Source organism: Sturnira hondurensis, unplaced genomic scaffold, assembly GCF_014824575.4.
Source record: "Sturnira hondurensis isolate 20B ecotype Veracruz unplaced genomic scaffold, ASM1482457v3 Scaffold0009733, whole genome shotgun sequence".
NCBI lineage: Eukaryota > Metazoa > Chordata > Mammalia > Chiroptera > Phyllostomidae > Sturnira > Sturnira hondurensis.
In genome coordinates, this window is record NW_028082364.1 from 5,344,595 (window position 1) to 5,361,435 (window position 16,841).

At 52.3% G+C, this 16,841-nt stretch overlaps 1 protein-coding gene across 1 annotated transcript in view; it reads right to left on the reverse strand.

The window, feature by feature from the left end:
- The window catches only part of ZNF12 (zinc finger protein 12), a 65,297-nt gene extending 52,148 nt beyond the window's left edge, over positions 1-13,149 (reverse strand). Inside the window, exons 1-2 of the mRNA XM_037057880.1 lie at positions 13,107-13,149; positions 9,303-9,429 (exon numbers count right to left, since the gene is read on the reverse strand). Of these exons, the coding sequence (XP_036913775.1) occupies positions 9,303-9,429; positions 13,107-13,115 (136 nt within the window). The 5' untranslated portion in view covers positions 13,116-13,149. The remainder of the gene's footprint in view (positions 1-9,302; positions 9,430-13,106) is intronic.
- Positions 13,150-16,841: the final 3,692 nt, after the last annotated feature.

The window sequence follows — 16,841 nt, forward strand, 5'->3', positions numbered from 1 at the left end:
ATTCCCAGTCAGGGCACATGCCTGGGTTGCCGGCCAGGCCTCCAGTAGGGGGCACTTGAGAGGCAACTACGCATTGATGTTTCTCTCTTCTTTCTCCCTCCCTCCCCCTCTCTAAAAATAAAGAAAGAAATAAAATTTTTTAAAAGGCCGACATCACACTCATCTGTGCCGGCTGGTGTCCTGATGGGGGTTACCTGGGGAAGGATTGGACCGCAGGGAGATTTCTTGGGCACTGGAAATGTTCTGTGTCATGATTTGAGTGGTGATTACGTGGGTTTAGAGATGTGCAAAACTTGTTCCCCCCTGCCTTGACTTTGGACTTCCAGTCTCCAGAACCATGAGACATGAATTTCTGTTCTTTTGTAAGCTGCTCAGTCTGGTATTTTGGTATGGTGGCCTGAACAGGCTAAGATAGTACCCTTGCCTTCCTCCTCTCAGTTACTATTGTCACTCTAAAATATAAACATCTGCTTTACTTCACACTCAGCTAACCCCCTACTAACCCCCCACACACACACACACAATTAGATTGTAAGCTCTATAAAGCCAGATCTCAGACCCTATTCTTATCTTTCAAGATCAATGGCCTTGGCAGTTCTTACTAAATAGCTGCAAGAGAAACATACCATGGATGAGCTCAGGGTGGCTTGGGGGTTACAGGGCCCAGACACGGCTCAACTCCTGCTAAGGGGAAGGATCTAGAAGACTGAATCCTCCCCAGGTCTGTCCCTCAGAGCGTCAGAGCCAGCGGTGAGAAGCCCCCTTCCCAACGCACAGAGCCTCAGCCGCAACGGCAGGATATCTTGGCCTAACGACTGCACTTGGAAAACGTGAGAGCCCTGACGGTACCCCAGGGCCAGAGTCCCGGATGCCGCGGGAGAGAGCTGTTCTGGGAAATACACCCTGAAGGGTCCATTCAGGAACCCTGTCTTGGAGGCAGACTCAGTGCCGGTAGATGCTGCCTCCCTGACCTCACGGTGGGAGCAACTGCGCGCCCGTAGAGGCTGACTTGGAGCCTGGGAGGACTGTATCTGGGCAGGCAACACGGCGTGCCAAGCACCGGCTGCCCAGAAAGTGTCATGAAAGGTGGCCTCTGACCATCTCTCCAGGCTGTCTCCATCCTCACCTCCTGCTTCTCCCAGTAGTTCTTGTGACCAAGCGCTAGACACCCCCACCTCCCCAAATCTGCTCCTCAGGACAGGCTTAGGGATGCGGGGGCCCTCTGTGGTGCAGCTGCCCACGTGCTAATTGGTTCCAGTGCATTTCCTGAGTCATTGCAGGCCTGAGGGGTCCACCAGCAACATAGTGTCACACCTCGGAGTAACTGCCACCACCCAGGAGGCCTTTTGCTGGTGACTAGCCAGCAGGGGGCTTCCTTGGGGTGAGCAGTCTGGGTATTTGCCCAAAGGCAGCTGTGGTTGTTTCGGAGTGAGAGGTTGTTTACCTCTTCAGCTAAAGTGGGGCAGGGGCTCGGCCTCCCGGCCCTAGGTTCTTGCGTGCGGTTAAAGGGCCGCGCATTTTAGGTCTTTAGAAATATCGCTAAAGGCTGCACTCCTGTGGCTCAGAGCGAGCACGAGGTGTGCGTTGAAGCCACTCCGCGCAGCCAGTCCGCCCCCTTTCCTCCCCCCCCCCCTCGGGTCTCGTGTGTTTGGGTCTTCCACTTGTTTCTTTTTGGTTTCTTTGGGGTTTTTTTCTTCCTTTTTTGGGGGGGGTTCTTTTCTTTTTTTCCTATCTTTATTTTTTCCTTTTTTATTTTTGTTAGGTACCAAATCTTTTCAAACATTTTGAGTCTTGGCAGTTCTTACTAAATGGCACAAAGTCTCAGTTCAGTTTCTTTTTTCTTTATTCAGCAATAGAGGACACGTGACGTTACGTCAGTTTCAGGCGTACAATGTCATGACCCCACATTTGCATACATTGGGAAGTGATCGCCACAGGAAGTCTTGTTATCTGTCACCTCACACACTCCCGATTTGCTTTTCTTGTGAAAAGAACTTTTAGGGCCCTCTCTCTCAGCATCTTTCAAATATACAGTTCAGTTCAGAGTTTCATTTTCAAACTGTACTACCCCGAACTGACTTGGCCTTATGGATTGCTACCAGAAAGATCTGTGGTGAACCTGCCCGGGGCCTGGACTTGCAGGTGGCCCCTTGCCTCTCCAGGGTGTCCCCATCGACCACTCCAGCATTAGGGTTGACCTCTGCTGCGCAATGGCGGTGGGATCCCTGCGGTAGCTCCCAGACCCGGCACAGCACAGGTCCAGCCAGCACTTTTGTCATGTGGGTGCACCAGACGCCGCCCCATGGGCTCTTTACAGGTGGCCTGGCAACAGGCGCTCAGGCTGTTTGCATCGGAACATTAGCTTGCGCCACCAAGCGCCAGGGGTGCGATACAGAACATCCGCTAGGGTCAGGGGACCGGGTGAGACAGCAGCACGGTGTGCAGCACCAGAGGGCGCACTAGCCTTTGCCGGGAGCCACGCGTTCCCAGTGATGGCGCCCCCTACCGTCTGGTTAGCACTGCCAGCCCCCTGCCGCCCCGTCTCCCTGTCCCTGTCCTTCTCAGGGTACTGCCTGGCACCTTCACTTGGGCAGGGTTGCCGCTCCTGTGTCCCAGCCGTTAGTTAACTAACGCAGCAGGACCTCATGAGAACCATGGCCAATTCTCCCAATAGCTGGCAGCTGGGGCGGTGCTGGCGGTGGGGAAGCACACCCGAACTCTAGCACCTTGCGGGGTGACAGGCACGCATTCGCCCTCCCAGGATGGCAATGCTCCGAGGTCCAGGAGGACTCGGGTGTCTCTTTGGGAGCTGGCACTTTGTGGTGGGACCCCCAGACAGCGCTGTCCACCTCGAGGAGCCCATCAGCCAGCCTTTGGCAGCTAAAATGCTTCCCCTGAGACCAATTGCAGGTGGGGGGCTCTTCCACCCTGTGTGTGAGGCCAGTTGTCAAGACTTGGTTAAATTAACGCATGTGCGGCCGAGGTGCGGGAGGGGGAGCTGGTTCACCAACAGACTACAAGAGAAGCTGGAACAGAGAACTTTCTCACTCACAGGCTGGAGGAGGTACACAGCACACCCACACGAGCCACTTGGGAAGGGCAAGGCAGAGTACAGACCACGAAAGGTAGGACAGGGGTTCGGTGGGGGGGGAACACAAGCCTTTGGGGGGAACACAAGCCTTTGCTAGGGTCCCTGGGTAGAGCGCTTCAGGGTTCCCTGGCTGGAGCCATATAGGTTAATTCAAACCAAGTGCCACACCGAGCGAGCCTGGTCTTCTTGGCGCATTGCATGGGGCTCTGAGCCAAAGCGGTACACAAGCCACACAGGCACTGGAGGCGGAGGAGACAGTCGATCCCAAAGGCTGCAGGGAGCAATAACAGGGACCAAAATTGGCTTGTGACTCCGAAGCTGCCCTCCGGGTCGTGCACTTGCGGGAGGGGACTAGTGTCTGTCTGAGGGCCCCTGCAGATGGCCGGGCCAAAAGATGGATCCGAGGTTGCCATTCCACAGAGTGATTGAGCTGAACGATGGACAGGCGTACACTTGGATGTGCATTTATCTTGATTTACCCAGCTAGGCACTCACTCTGCTGCTCAAATCTGTTAACGTCTGTCCTTTGTCAAGCCTGAGCCATTGTCTCGTTGCACATTTACCTTTCCTCACGTTCTCAGTGTCATCTTTCCGGAACTCTTCTCGCTCTGGTCATTTCGGTCTACCTCTCACCCATTCGCTCAGGTTCCCATCCCTCTGTACTGAATTGCTCAGCTCTGCTTTCCCGTGCACTTTCTCTTCCGCTGAGTATAATCTACTGTTCGTGGAGGATTTTAATTTTCAGGGACTATGTTTTTCATTTCTAGATGCTCCAGGTAGTTCTTTCCCAAATAAACCAGTTATCTTGCTTTGCACCTTGCTCTCATACGGTTTTAAGTTTTTGTCTTTAATCCTTTTCAAAGACAGTTATTTTAATAGAACTTCTGGTCTTTCTAGTACCTAAAATACTCAGAATTCTTATTTTGTTAAAATGTCTGTTGACTTTCACGGTGGGTTGGTTCCTCATCTTTCGTAATTCTGCATTATGGCCCTGGCTGGTGTAGCTCAGTGGATTGAGTGTGGACTGCGAACCAACGAGTTGCTGGTTCGATTCCCAATCAGAGCACATGCTGGGGTTGCAGGCCAGGTCCCCAGTAGGGGGTGCACAAGAGGCAACAACACATTGATATTTCTCTCCCTTGCTTTCTTCTTCCCTTCCCCTCTCTATAAAAATAAATAAGTAAAATATTTTTTTAAAATGTCTGCATTATGAACTCATTTGGGGTTTATATGCCACATGGATTGAGTGTGTCTTCCTCCAAAATATTTTGTTTGCACTAATTACTCAAGTTACAAAAACAAACAAACAAAACAAAATATTTTGTTTGCTTCTCAAAATTGTCTCAAAGGCCAGAACAAATTTCTATGCCAACTGATCAGTAGTTTTTCTACTGCGGACACGAATAGGCATCTTCAAGCTTCCTGTGCAAATGAGCAGACTTTTCGCCAGTTCCCCCTCTCACTATACGCACAGATTTTTGAGATTTCCGAGTTTATTTCAGTGCCGGCTCTCTGCCGCTGTGGCCCAAGGCCACACTCCTCCTCTCCTGTGGTGCTTAGCACCAGGTTTGGGGTAAACAAAATTAAACCCGCGGAGCAGCTACAGCATCAACTCACAAATTTGACAGTGGCGGCCAGTTCCCCCTGCCCAGCTGGCCTCCAGAACGTCACCTTTTCTCATGCAAACGGAATTAGGCATTGGAAGGGTCAGCTGACCGTTCCTTGTTTCTCGGCAGTGAAATGGTTCTCTGGAACTGTAGACAGCTCACCGCGTTGTGGGAGAAGGGAGGCCTGAGTTTCCACGTGCCACAAAAACAACTCGCTCGCTCGTTGACTGAGACACGAACAGATGTCATGATCCGCGGGCTTCTATGAGACTTGCTAGCAAACAAACAGCAGAAACCCCCAAGCGGTATGTGGCCCGGTGTGTGGGCCTCTGGTTTGGCCGTGAACTTGCGGTGTTCCCGTTACAACGTGGGTTACACAGACAAAAGGCTGTGATGTCGTGTGGAAAGCTGCGATAAATGCCATTCTGTAGATTCTGGTGTCCATGTCCACAAATTCTCAATTATGTTCGATTACCAATGCAGTTCAAAAATAAATAAAATTCTTTTTCTGTGTACACTTAGGAACATGACCCCTCTACAGCCAGGGTCGTCCCAGTGCTCATTAGATCTGTTGTTTGATGGTTTAATTTATTCACACACATCAAAGCTCAATACTCACAGTTAATATAGGTGCAGATACGCTTTATAATTAAGTCTATTCCATAAAAATATATCTTTCTCGTCACAAGGGTGTCCAAACTTTTGGCGTCTCTAGGCCCCACTGGAAGAAGAGGGGTTATCTTGGGTCACAGAGTAAATACACAAACACTAATGAAAACTGATGAGCAAAAAAAAAAAGTTTTAAGTAAATTTATGATTTCGTGCTGGGCCGAGGGTTGGACACCCCCGGGAAGGCGTCATTATCAGCCTAGCATTCATTTTAAGAGAACAGACTTCTCCTGAATCTCTAAATTGGCAGAATGTCACCTTAGGAGGAATCTCGGTGAGCAGTGATGGTGCTGGACTTCTCAGAGAAGGAGCTTCCACGGGCAGAACACCCGCTGGTTTCCTTTCCTAGGCGTGTCCAGGCTCCTTGATAAGAACCTCCTCTGTTCAGCTTCTCCCGCGTGTGGACTCTGGGATGTCGGGTGAGGTTTCTGTCCTGGGAGAAGGCTCTGCCACACTCGTGGCTCCCATAGCGCTTCTTCTGCGTGTGGACTCTGGGATGGGTGATGAGGCCGGGCTCCAGGAGAAAGATTTCCCAGTCTCCGCAGGCGCAGGGCTTCTCTCCCGGACGAGATCTGTGATGGTCGATGAGACGTGACTTGTGGGAGAAGGTTCTCTCACGTTTCGAACACTTACCAGGCTTCTCGCCACCGAGAACCGGCCCAGGCGTGGGGCGGCCTGCCGGCTGGGGAAGCGATTCAGCACTGCTGCTGTTTGCTGCGGGTTTCTTTCCGATGGGCTTTTCCTGGCGGCTGTGGAGGCAGCCCTTCCCTGGAACTGCTCCCCTCTTGGGCGTAGCCACAGGATCTCTTGCTTCTGAGGACGCTCTGAGATGGAAGGAGTTCTGCTTTGGGGGGAAAGCCTTCCCCGCAGTTGGTGCATTCGGGGGCTTTCTCCCCACCGACGGTTCCCTGATCGGCTCCAAGGGCGGGGTCGTCGCTAAACGCTTTCCGACACTGGCCACACTCCCGGGGAGGTGCCCCAGAAGGTGGAGGGTCGAGCTTGGAATAGAGAAGTAAGTTCCCTTGTCCGTCCCACTTGAATCTCCTTCTGGCCAAGTAGGCATTAGGCCTGGCGTCCACGTCACGTGGCAAACTCACTCCGCGAGAGTCGCATTTATGGACCCGTTGTTTTGAAGGAAGGAGGTCTGGGTTCTGGCTGGTGTCTTTTCCCATCGTCGCACGTCCCCGGCGCTCTTTCTTGGTCGACTCTTTCTTGTCTAGGAAGGCGGCTTGCCTCAAAGGCTTGCCTTGCCGTTGCCGTTGCCCTTGGTGTTGTCGACCTACTTGGGGATCAACCCGCAAAACTTCTGCTGGGGTGGGGGGTGGGGAGAGACACAAACTCGTTACTTTCAGGATTACATCATAGAAGGGAATGTCTTCAGAAACGTTTGGGAAAAGGATGAGTTTTGTGGTTTCAAAGCTAGCTGCCCAGGTTCAATAATACTAATCCTATCACAAACACCACCCAGTTCCTTGGCTTTTGAAAAGAAACAATGAGATACTGGAAATAGGGGCAAGACGTCGACAATGTTAACACACCCCATCCAGCACACGGGAAGATTGAAAACGCCCGAGGAAATGGGAGGAAGAGGGAGAAACCGGGAAGGGTGAGTTCGGGCACCGAAATACCGAGGGGCCAGCTCGCCAGGGGAGGAAGAGGCCTGGTCCACAGCAGTTACCCGTGTCCGTGGTGAAAATGCCCCCCCACTGGGGTCCATTTCAGGCTACCCAGGTGACGTCACTGAGTGCAGAGCTGGGAAGACTCCTAGCTATCACAGGCCAGGCCGTGCTCTGGCACCGTGCCGAGGGGGAGACTGATCAGGAGGTCCCGTGGGGAGATAAGGAAGGTTACGAAGGGTTAGCCAGGACTAGAGAAAGACTAGGGCTTCTGGAGGGATCACGAATTATGGGCCAAGGACTCAGGCTGAAAGTGGCACCCAGTCTGGGTTCCCTCCCTGGGTTCCTGGGTCAGATCTGCACTCCTGTGCCCTTCTTTCTGCCCCAAGCACCACGCCCTCACGGGGAGAGGAGTGTTCTCAGTGCTGTGAGCCCTCGCAGAAGTGACGGGCCCTCACGGGGCCCTAGGGGTCTGTCTGGTGTCCAGTCCTTGGGCGCAAAGTGCAGGCTGGCCTTGCCCCGGGAAGATCCCCCACTGGAGCCCGATGGCTCGAAGGCCATTTACTTGGTTCCTTAAAACCAAATCTGGCCAACCACCCAACCCTTACGTGTCCCCTTCCCGGGTCCTACGGACTCGGCTGCAGACCGGCCAGCCCCTAAACCATGTTCCCGGGTTCTGGACGTGCTGGCGTCCACGTGCCTGTGGAATCTGCTCTGAGGATCTGCAGTGTTGCAGTCATTCTCCTGTGCTCAGGTCCTCGTTTGCTTTTTCCTTCATTCACATCTTAAACCACACGCTGTACCTGCTGTCTCACCGCGGGCACCCGGACCCAAGGTGACCGTGGAACTGCTTTCTGGAGTGCACCCCTCATTTATAATAACTGCCCTGATTTATAATAACTGCTAACGCATCCCTGTCCTGCACGGAAGAGGCCGTCAGTGCCTGCCACCTGAGCCCCACCCACAGAGATGAGGAGGTGCTGGCTGGGTAGCTCAGTGGGTTGGAGCATCATCCCAACAGCAAAGGGTCGTGGGCTCCACCCCTGGTCAGGGCGTATGCGGGAGGCGACTGATGCATGTTTCTCCCTCTTTCCCCCTTCCTTTCGCTCTCAAACCAAGAAACACATCCTTGGGGGGTGATTTAAAGAAAGAAAGGAGGACAAAAAAAATGCAGGTGCTTCTCCCCACGGGGTTATACAGGGATGGGAGGTAAGCTTCATTTAGGACTTATCAGATCAGAGGAGGTCATATTACATGGTTTTGAAAGAAGAGGCATTTAAAGGCATAGACAAGGTAGTAAAATAGTTTCTGAGGCATTTCAATGTGAAAGAAAAATAACTAAAACAAAAATGAGTGGCACGAGATAAGAGTTATTTTTTTTAAAGATTTTATTTATTTATCTTTAGAGGGGAAGGGAAGGAGAGAGGGAGAGAAATATCAATGTATGGTTGCCTCTCATGAGTCCCCTGCTGGGAACTGGCCTGCAACCCAGGCATGTGCCCTGACTGGGCATCGAACCGCGATCGTCTGGTTCGCAGGCCCGTGCTCAGTCCACTGAGCTACGCCAGTCAGGGCAACAGTTATTTTTAAAAGAGGGCAAATCTGTGGAATCCCTGAACGTATGAGGAAGCCTATTTCATAACCGTGGGGAAAAGTGTAAGAATGAAGAGTTCAGCAAAAAAACAAGCAAGTAAGGTCTTAAGTAGGGATGGCAGGAGGGAGAAAAGGAAAAATAAAACTGGAATTTGTCTTTCTGTACACTCCAGGAAAAGGGGAGTAGCCATGCAGTGACGTGTGACATGTGAGGTGGCGGGAGTCATTTGGGTATTCCAAGTTCCTGGGCCCAACGTCCACAGCTGCTCGGAAAGACCCCTGGCTTTTAGGACTAGCTGCCTGAAACCAGAAAAGCCCCAGGTGCTGCTGTGTGTCCACGGCCCCCCTGCCAGCTGGTCCTCTCACCTGGGACGCCCCACCTGCGGATTTCTTCCTCCTCCATCCACGCTTCTTGCCCCAGCTCCAGCTTGGAGATCACGGCCGGTTTGGTGACCTGACACCCTGTTCACAACAACAGTCACAGCGTTTGTGCCAAGCCACTGGAGCTGTCTAAGCGAGCAGAACATTCAGGCTACATAAGGGACATTTATGTCTTGCCAGAGAAATTTCACCTGGGAAGTAAATTCACAAATAATCCAGGTGAAAGGAGAGCAAGACTCTTTGGCAACTGAAGGGCAAGGCCAAACAGTGTTGGCCAAAGGTCTTACACCGCCGTGAGATGGGAGGAGCTGGGACGGGACCGGGGAGCACGGGGGAGCTTCTCACCCACGGAGACCAGGTGGCTGTAGGTCTCCAGCATCACGTCCCGGTACAGGGTCCTCTGCGTGGGGTCCAGCTGCTGCCACTCCTTGCGGGTGAAGCCGACAGCCACGTCGCTGAATGACAGTGACCCCTGCAACAGCACATCCCTGATTAACCTGGTGTGCTCCGCACGGAGGGCCGGGGGTAGAGGAGGTGGGCCTCGCCAGATCTGGGGTCAGGTTTCCCCATGTGACGTTACATAGGCTTAGCGTGCCCCCAACTTTGTATATTCTGTGGGAGAGGAAAAAACCTCAGTTGAACACCAGCCTGCGAACCGGGAGGTCGCTGGTTCAATTCCCAGTCAGGGCACTTGTTTGGGTTGCAGGCCAGGTCCCCAGTTCAGGGTGCATGGGAGGCAACTGAAATCTCTCTTTTTTTAAAGACTTTATTTATTTATTTTTAGACAGAGGGGAAAGGAGGGAGAAGAGAAAGAAAAACATCATGAGTGGTTGCCTCTCGTGCGCCCCCCACTGGGGACCTTGCCTGCAACCCAGGCATGTGCCCTGACTGGGAATCAAACCAGGGACCCTTTGGTTTGCAGGCTGGTGCTCAATCCAGCCAGGGCTGAATCTCTTGCACACTGATGTTTCTCTGCCTCTCTTTCTCCCTCCCTTCCCGTTTAAAAAAAGTAAATAAAAAATCTTTTTTAAAGAAAAGATCTCATTTCTGGATCTCCATTCATTCATTCAGTGAACAGGCACCTACTGAAGACCTGGTATGTTACTGGCATTCTGCTTGGTGCTAGGGGTCGAAAGCTGAAGGCATCATGGTTCCTGCAATGGCCTTATGGTCTGGGAGGAAGTGATGGATAGAAGAGACTGCTGGATAGAAAGACCACACTAAAGGCTGTGGCCCTGGCTGGTGCAGCTCAGTGGATTGAGTGCCGGCCTGTGAACCAGAGGGTCGACGTTCGATTCCCAGTCCGGGCACACGCCTGGGTTGCAGGCCAGGTCCCCAGGGTGGGGCGTGTGAGAGGCAACCACACATGGATGTTTCTCTCCCTCTCTTTCTCCTTCCCTTCCCCTCTCTCTAAAAATAAAAACTAACATATACATATAAAAAGGCTGTGATGGCATAAATCTAAGTCCAGAGCAGACACGAAGAAGACAGCAGTGGAATCCCACGCACTGGTGTGAAGCCACGCTTCCCCGGCGGCCACGTGTGAGCAGTCATGGAAAATCAACAGTGTGTTCTGATGCCACGAGGACATTCCTGTCAAGAGCAAGTTCACGGGGCTCTTTCTTAGGGTCCGTTGCTGGACCTTTACTCGCTGCCTTCGGTGGTGTTATGGTCACCTCGTGTTTTGCGATCCTTCCAGCCCTGCACCGGCATCCATGTGTGAGGAAGCCATCGCCTCTTCCCGTCTTTCTCCGCCCACTGGCTTTGGCACCCACAGACCTCTACCCGTCACCCTGATGAGGTTCTGCAGGTGGGCTGAGCGGCTGGTCCCATGTGGACAGATTTCTTTGTCAGGGATATGGTGTCGGTCGGTGAAACTACTGTTCAGTTCGAGCACTGAGGGCCCAGTTCCGGGCCTGCCTGCCTGCATTCAGCTCCCAACCCATCGCCTGTTAGTGAGATCTCAGGCGATCTGCTTACTATTGCTGGCCTCTGCTTGTTCATCTGTCAAATGGGAGGAAGGGTTCATAGCTACCTCACAGGATTATTCATGGAGTAATTATGAAAAACACAGCCTGGCACATACGTGCTCAACAGGTGGAATTTCATACTTTTATTGTCATTATCTGATCTCAGATAGAGGCCTGAGAGGGGGCGGTTCCCAATGAGACTCGGTCTCCTACAGAGCAAGAGCTTCCCCAAAACACACCAAATAAACATCTGGCTTCATGGCCTGCTCTCTCTTCCGAGAAGGCCACAGCATTGATGCCCGGCCTTCTGCTTCTCCTGCTGGCCCTGCCTCAAGTTTTTGGTGGCAAACATCCAGACGGTCCCAGCTTAACTGACCTCACACACTCCCACCAAGACCTGGAAACTGCACTCTGCGTCTCTGTCTCCTCCCAGAGTGGGCAGCTGTCCTGTCTGTCCTGGAGGCCTCATCTTCCTCTGCGACTAACATTCTTGCTCCCCGCCCCGGCCCCCAAGTACGTGCTGCTCCTGGGCCCTCCCCACCACAGACCCAGCCTCTCAACCCAACCAGAACTAAGCTGGACCCATCTGAACCGTCCCCAAATATCTTGCAAATGGCTCTATGAGAGGATACTTGGTCCCTTTCCGTGGCAAGATTTGTGTACGCGAGGCGTGGGAGCAGTGGGCATCCCATTTCTGGCCCCACGGGTAAAGTGGGAAAGCTATGACAGAAGGAAGTCACAGGGATGGAGGGCAAGAGGGACTCCCGGTGACATCTGGGTTCCTGGGTGTCATTGTCCCTGAGTCCCAGCTGCATACCTGCTCTTCCTACCGTGCGGGGTGCTGCCTCGATTCTTTGTCCTAAACCAGGGCTAGCTGGGTTCCTGGCCCATAACTTCTGCACAGTGCACGGGACGCCCATGCATCCCTGGAGCCCAGCGGGGAGAGGGGCCCTTTAGGAGCAGAGAAACGTGAGGGTGTGGACAGGCTGATGGCAAAGGATGGCACTGGCGTCCGTAGAAAGAGGTGGACGACCGAAGGGCGAAGGGACTCAAGGGCGGGTGGCTGAGGTCTAGTCCAAGTCCTGAGTGGAGGTGGGGCTCCTCCTCACACTCGGAGAAAAAACTGGGATGCTCGGGCCACTTGTTCTCCGGTGCCCACTGAGGGCTGAAACTGGGAGCTGTTTGCTCTCTGTCTGTGTCAACAATTATTGGGAAAATAGCACATTTTGCTGTGTATAATGCACACCCATGGTTTTGAGCGCGTTATACACGGGATTATTATGCCCATGGTATATAATCATGACACCCACGTGTAATGGGCATTCTTATTTTTCCCTCAAAAGTTTGGGCAACAGATGCACATTATGCACAGCAAAATACGGGTAACTCGAAGGCTGTGCTATTAATTCGCTTCTCCGGAGGATGCAGAGCTGTATCTAGGTCGGTTTGAACCACACGGGGCTGTTTATGTCGACCCCGGACAACTGGGGTTGCAGGTTTCTGCGCTGGCGTGGCGTCCCCTATTTGCCTTGAGAGGAAGAGTTACGGGAGACTTGCCCCGGCATCAGTTTCCACTTTGTCATCACCGAGAGGCCCGCCTGCTGCCGTGCGTGGACCAGACCCCACCACACAAATGTCTAAACACCCCCAAAGCTGGATTTCCCCTGGGACAGTGACAGGCTTGTCCCCAACAGACCCCACATGTCCTATATTGGGTGGACTGTCATTTTTAGTGCCAGGAAGGCCAGACAGAACTTTACAGGGCAGCTGACAATTCCAGCAGCCCCTGGTCGGCATCTACCCCCCCGCCCCCCCCACCCCCATTCCCACAGCCTTAGCCTTCCGTTCCCTCTGAATTGTCACCGATTTGATTTTTTTAAATATTTTATTTATTTATTTTTAGAGATGGGGGAAGTAAAGGAGAAAGAGAGGGAGAGAAACATCAGTGTATGGTCGCCTCTCCTGTACCCCTGACTGGGGTCCTGGCCCGCAACCCAGGCATGTGCCCTGACTGGGAATCGAACCAACAACCCTTTGGTTTGCAGGCCGGCACTCAATCCACTGAGCCACACTGGCCAGGGCAGGATTTCCATTTGCACTTTTTGTTTTATTGGCTGCATTCTCAGAACCAACCTGAAATCCACGGTTAAACAACGCGCAGTAGAAAGGCCACACTCACCTGGTACATGGTGCTTCCCTACAGGTCTGGGAGGAGCAGACACCTGCAGAGGCAGAGATGGGGGGGGAGAGGACGTGAGGTGGGCTCCTCCAGCCTCAGAAACAATGCTGCACCCACCCAGGCATGGGGGGGGGGGGGGGGGGTGGGTGGACAGGCTGGTCCCAAGGACCCCTCAGCTTGGGATGTGACCGGGAGACTAGAACTTGGGTTTCTCTAGTTAATAATGAGCACACCTCTCCGTGTCTTAGAAACTCATGTGCAGTCTACTGCCGTCCGCCCACCACTACCCCAAAACTTAATGAATGCAAGTTTGTTCTGAAGAAAACAGTCATGCATTCGGGCCAAGATTGAGTGGCCAGATATTTACTACACATTTGGGAAACCTCTGAAAGAACAGAAGTAACTAAATGAAATTTTTTTTTGCAGCAAAAAAAAAAAAATGAAATCATACGAAATGATTCATTGATAGCACACTAATCACTGAACAGGGTGGTTGAACACTGGTTGGCCCAGCACACATACATGCGTAGACCAGCCTCTGAGGGGACGGGAGACCGAAGCCAGGAGTGCTTCGCGTTGGGTAGTTGGATAATGACCAGTAGAAAATCGTTTTCTTTGTCGTTAAGTGAATTTCCTAAGCTTCTCTAGGCCAAAGGGGCCGTTAGTCTAACCAACCACTTCTGGCTGTTTTTAAAATATCTGTAATTATTTGGGGTGGGCTGGGATGGGAGTAAAAGACAGAAAACTGCGCTTGAACAATTAAATAAATAGATTTAAAAAATAAAATAAACTAGAAGTGCAAAAAGAAAAATAAATAAATAAAGACGATCTTAATGACAGTTCTCTAACTCCCTCTTCAGCAACAAAAGCGGAGGAAGGCAGGGACTGGCCCTGTCATTCACCAGGGGTCAAGGGACAGAATGTTTCTGTACAAAAGATTAAATTTTTGTAATTACGAATTTTCCTACACTTTGAAAAAAAAGATTGCCACAAAAAATGAAAATAAAATAAAATATCTGTAATTATTTTTAAAATAGCTGTAACCTACTCATCCTCTAACCCAAAGCTTCTATCGCCGGTCCTGTCCTGGTGTTGGGGAAATTCACTGGAGCGTGTAAAACAGGGTTGGGAAGTCCGTTTAAGGGAGCTTTACGAAGGGGCAGGGGCAGGGGCAGGACCTGTTGCGGGGGGGGCCCTCAACCCTTTCCGGGGACCCTGCTGAGTTTTGGTCTGTCTCCTCTCGCAGCAGCTGCCTGTCCACCATAACTCTGCCTAAGAACAGTCTTGGCGAACCTGACCTCTGCCCAGGGGGCCGTCCTGGTCTGGTTCTGCCACTTACCAAAAATGGGACAAGATCTGACGGCTTCTCCTGAGCCCTCTGCCTCCTTTCCTCAGTTCCCCTGGGAACAGGAACACGAAGGTTCAGGAGCAAATGTACTGTGGCTGGAAGCATCTCCGGGACCCCACACCTATCTCTCTCCTGAGCAGACACACGGCTGGTCTTAGGTGTGTTCCTACTCGGGACAGAGGCACCCTGAGGTCTGCTCCCAGGACTCTGCAGAAACACTAAAGCTCTAGAATTGCAGAAACTTCGTAAGGAGTCCTGAGGGTGTTTGTTTGTTGTTTTAAATCAGAGACCACCTAAGTGCTTGAAAATTAAATAAAAAAAACACAACCGGTCAATAAATTATGATACAATTAGAGCGTGCCAGGCAAGATATGAATCAACTTAAAATATTATGGAAGGACTATCTGACACGGAATCAGGCATTTCTTCCAGCAATACCGGAAACTGAAAAAAGAAAAAAAAAAACAGGTGGGTAGCCTGTGCCTCACAGATGAGTAACAGGCGGATGGATGGGATTTCCCCAGGTGCCTGGGAGTTTTAGGCAAACCCTGAACACCCCAAATTCTAAGGAGCAGCTGCTGGACACACCCCAGCAGACCCCTCCCATTGAGAGGGAAGTAGTTGAAGGGGAACAGTCTACAGAGGGGGTGTCGGATGGGGTGGTCCTTCCCTCCCAAGCCAAGGGAGGGAGTCCCCAAGGGGACTGTTCACGGAGACTGGACAGAGCTACAAAATGTGGGGCAGTGACCTCACAACCCCAACTGGCCAGATGTGTGTCCAGCTGTGGAAACTCTTAGGTGCACAGTATGTTCACCAGAGGAAAACATGAGAGAGTGCCTGTGAAAATTTGGGGTGTGGAGGAACCCAGGAACCGGTGCCAGCTTCATAGCTGAGGAACTCGGAAATTAGAGGCTGGTGAAGGCCACCCCTGGTGGCCAGGGGAGCGGGGGCGCGAAATGAGAGCCACCTGCACCATCTACCTGTACTGGACCAAGGATGCAACTTCTAAGAGGTGGTGGGGAGGCTCAGCGGGCTTGAGCCACGTTGCCAGCACACTGACCAGGCAGGCTGCCTGCTGGGTGGGAAACGCTGCCCTGAGTGTGCGCCCCGCAAACGGCCAGCGGCCACCTCGAGGCCTCCTGCATAATAGAGGGCAGCCAGGGCTAGTAGCGAGAGCTACAATAGCTCCAAGCAAGCAAAATCCATGCTCCTTTTCCTCTAGGGTCAGGCACCGCCTAACGACCTTTCAGTCAATGAGACTGCACAGGCGACTGACGCTGGTCCCCCAAGGTTACGGTGGAGCTGAAAATTCCCTGCCACCAAGGGACCTTGTGGCCGTCGTCACATCCTAGGGAACACATTGCTGGCGTGTCTGTGGGGAAGCCGATGGAAACAGACCTGCACTGCCAGGCATGTCATGGCACAGCGCGCACTTGACTATGACAATAAACGATGGTGTTACTGATTTATATGGTCACTATATCTACTTTCATGTCATTTTAGAATGCACTCTGTACTTATAAAAAATGTTTGCTATCAAGCCGTAGGCCTGTTACTCTGGTGGCCTCACACGTCTTGTGTTTACCAGGACTCTTGATGGCATCACTTTCATCATCTTGCATGAAAACACGTGACTGATTAATCTCATACTGTTTTGCACTGTGACATGCTGTGCACTGCCCAGGAGCAACAGGCTACACCACACAGCCCAGGTGGGAGGGAGGCTGTGCCACACAGGTGTGTGCTAAGTGTACCATATGATGTTTGCACAAACCCGAAATCACCGAATGATGCATTTCTCGGAACCTATCCCCACGTCTGTCGTTAAGGGATGCATGACTATGTCCCTGACCCTGGGGGTGAAGGAAAACATCCAGTGAGAAGGAACAGTTAAGGAGGAGGCCCTTCCCTGGGGGAGATTCTAGACCCCAGCTCCACAGGGAGGGGGGCGAAGTGTGGGCTGGACGTGAGCATGAAATGTTTGTTAGGCTGCTGACAAGCGGGAGGAGACTGTTCTTTGGCGCCCCCTGAAGTGATTGGGCAACCAGGACTTCCCTGCACATCGTCCTGGTAGGGAAGTGTTATGGGTTGAATTGTGTTCCCCCAAAAGACAGGTGGGTGTCTGAGCCCTCAGCACCTCAGCACGTGACCTTATTTAGACACAGTCTTTGCAGATGAGCAAGTTCACAGGAGGTCCTGAGGGTGAGCCCTCAGGGGCCATGTCTTTGTGAAAAGGGGACATTCGGACACAGACAGGCACAAGGGGAGTGGCACGTGAAGCCAGAGGCAGAAATCGGGGTGACGCCACAGAAACCGAGGAACAGCAGTAAACCCCAGAAGCTGGGAGAGGCCTCGGACGACTCTCCCTCCTGGCCCCAGGAGGAGCC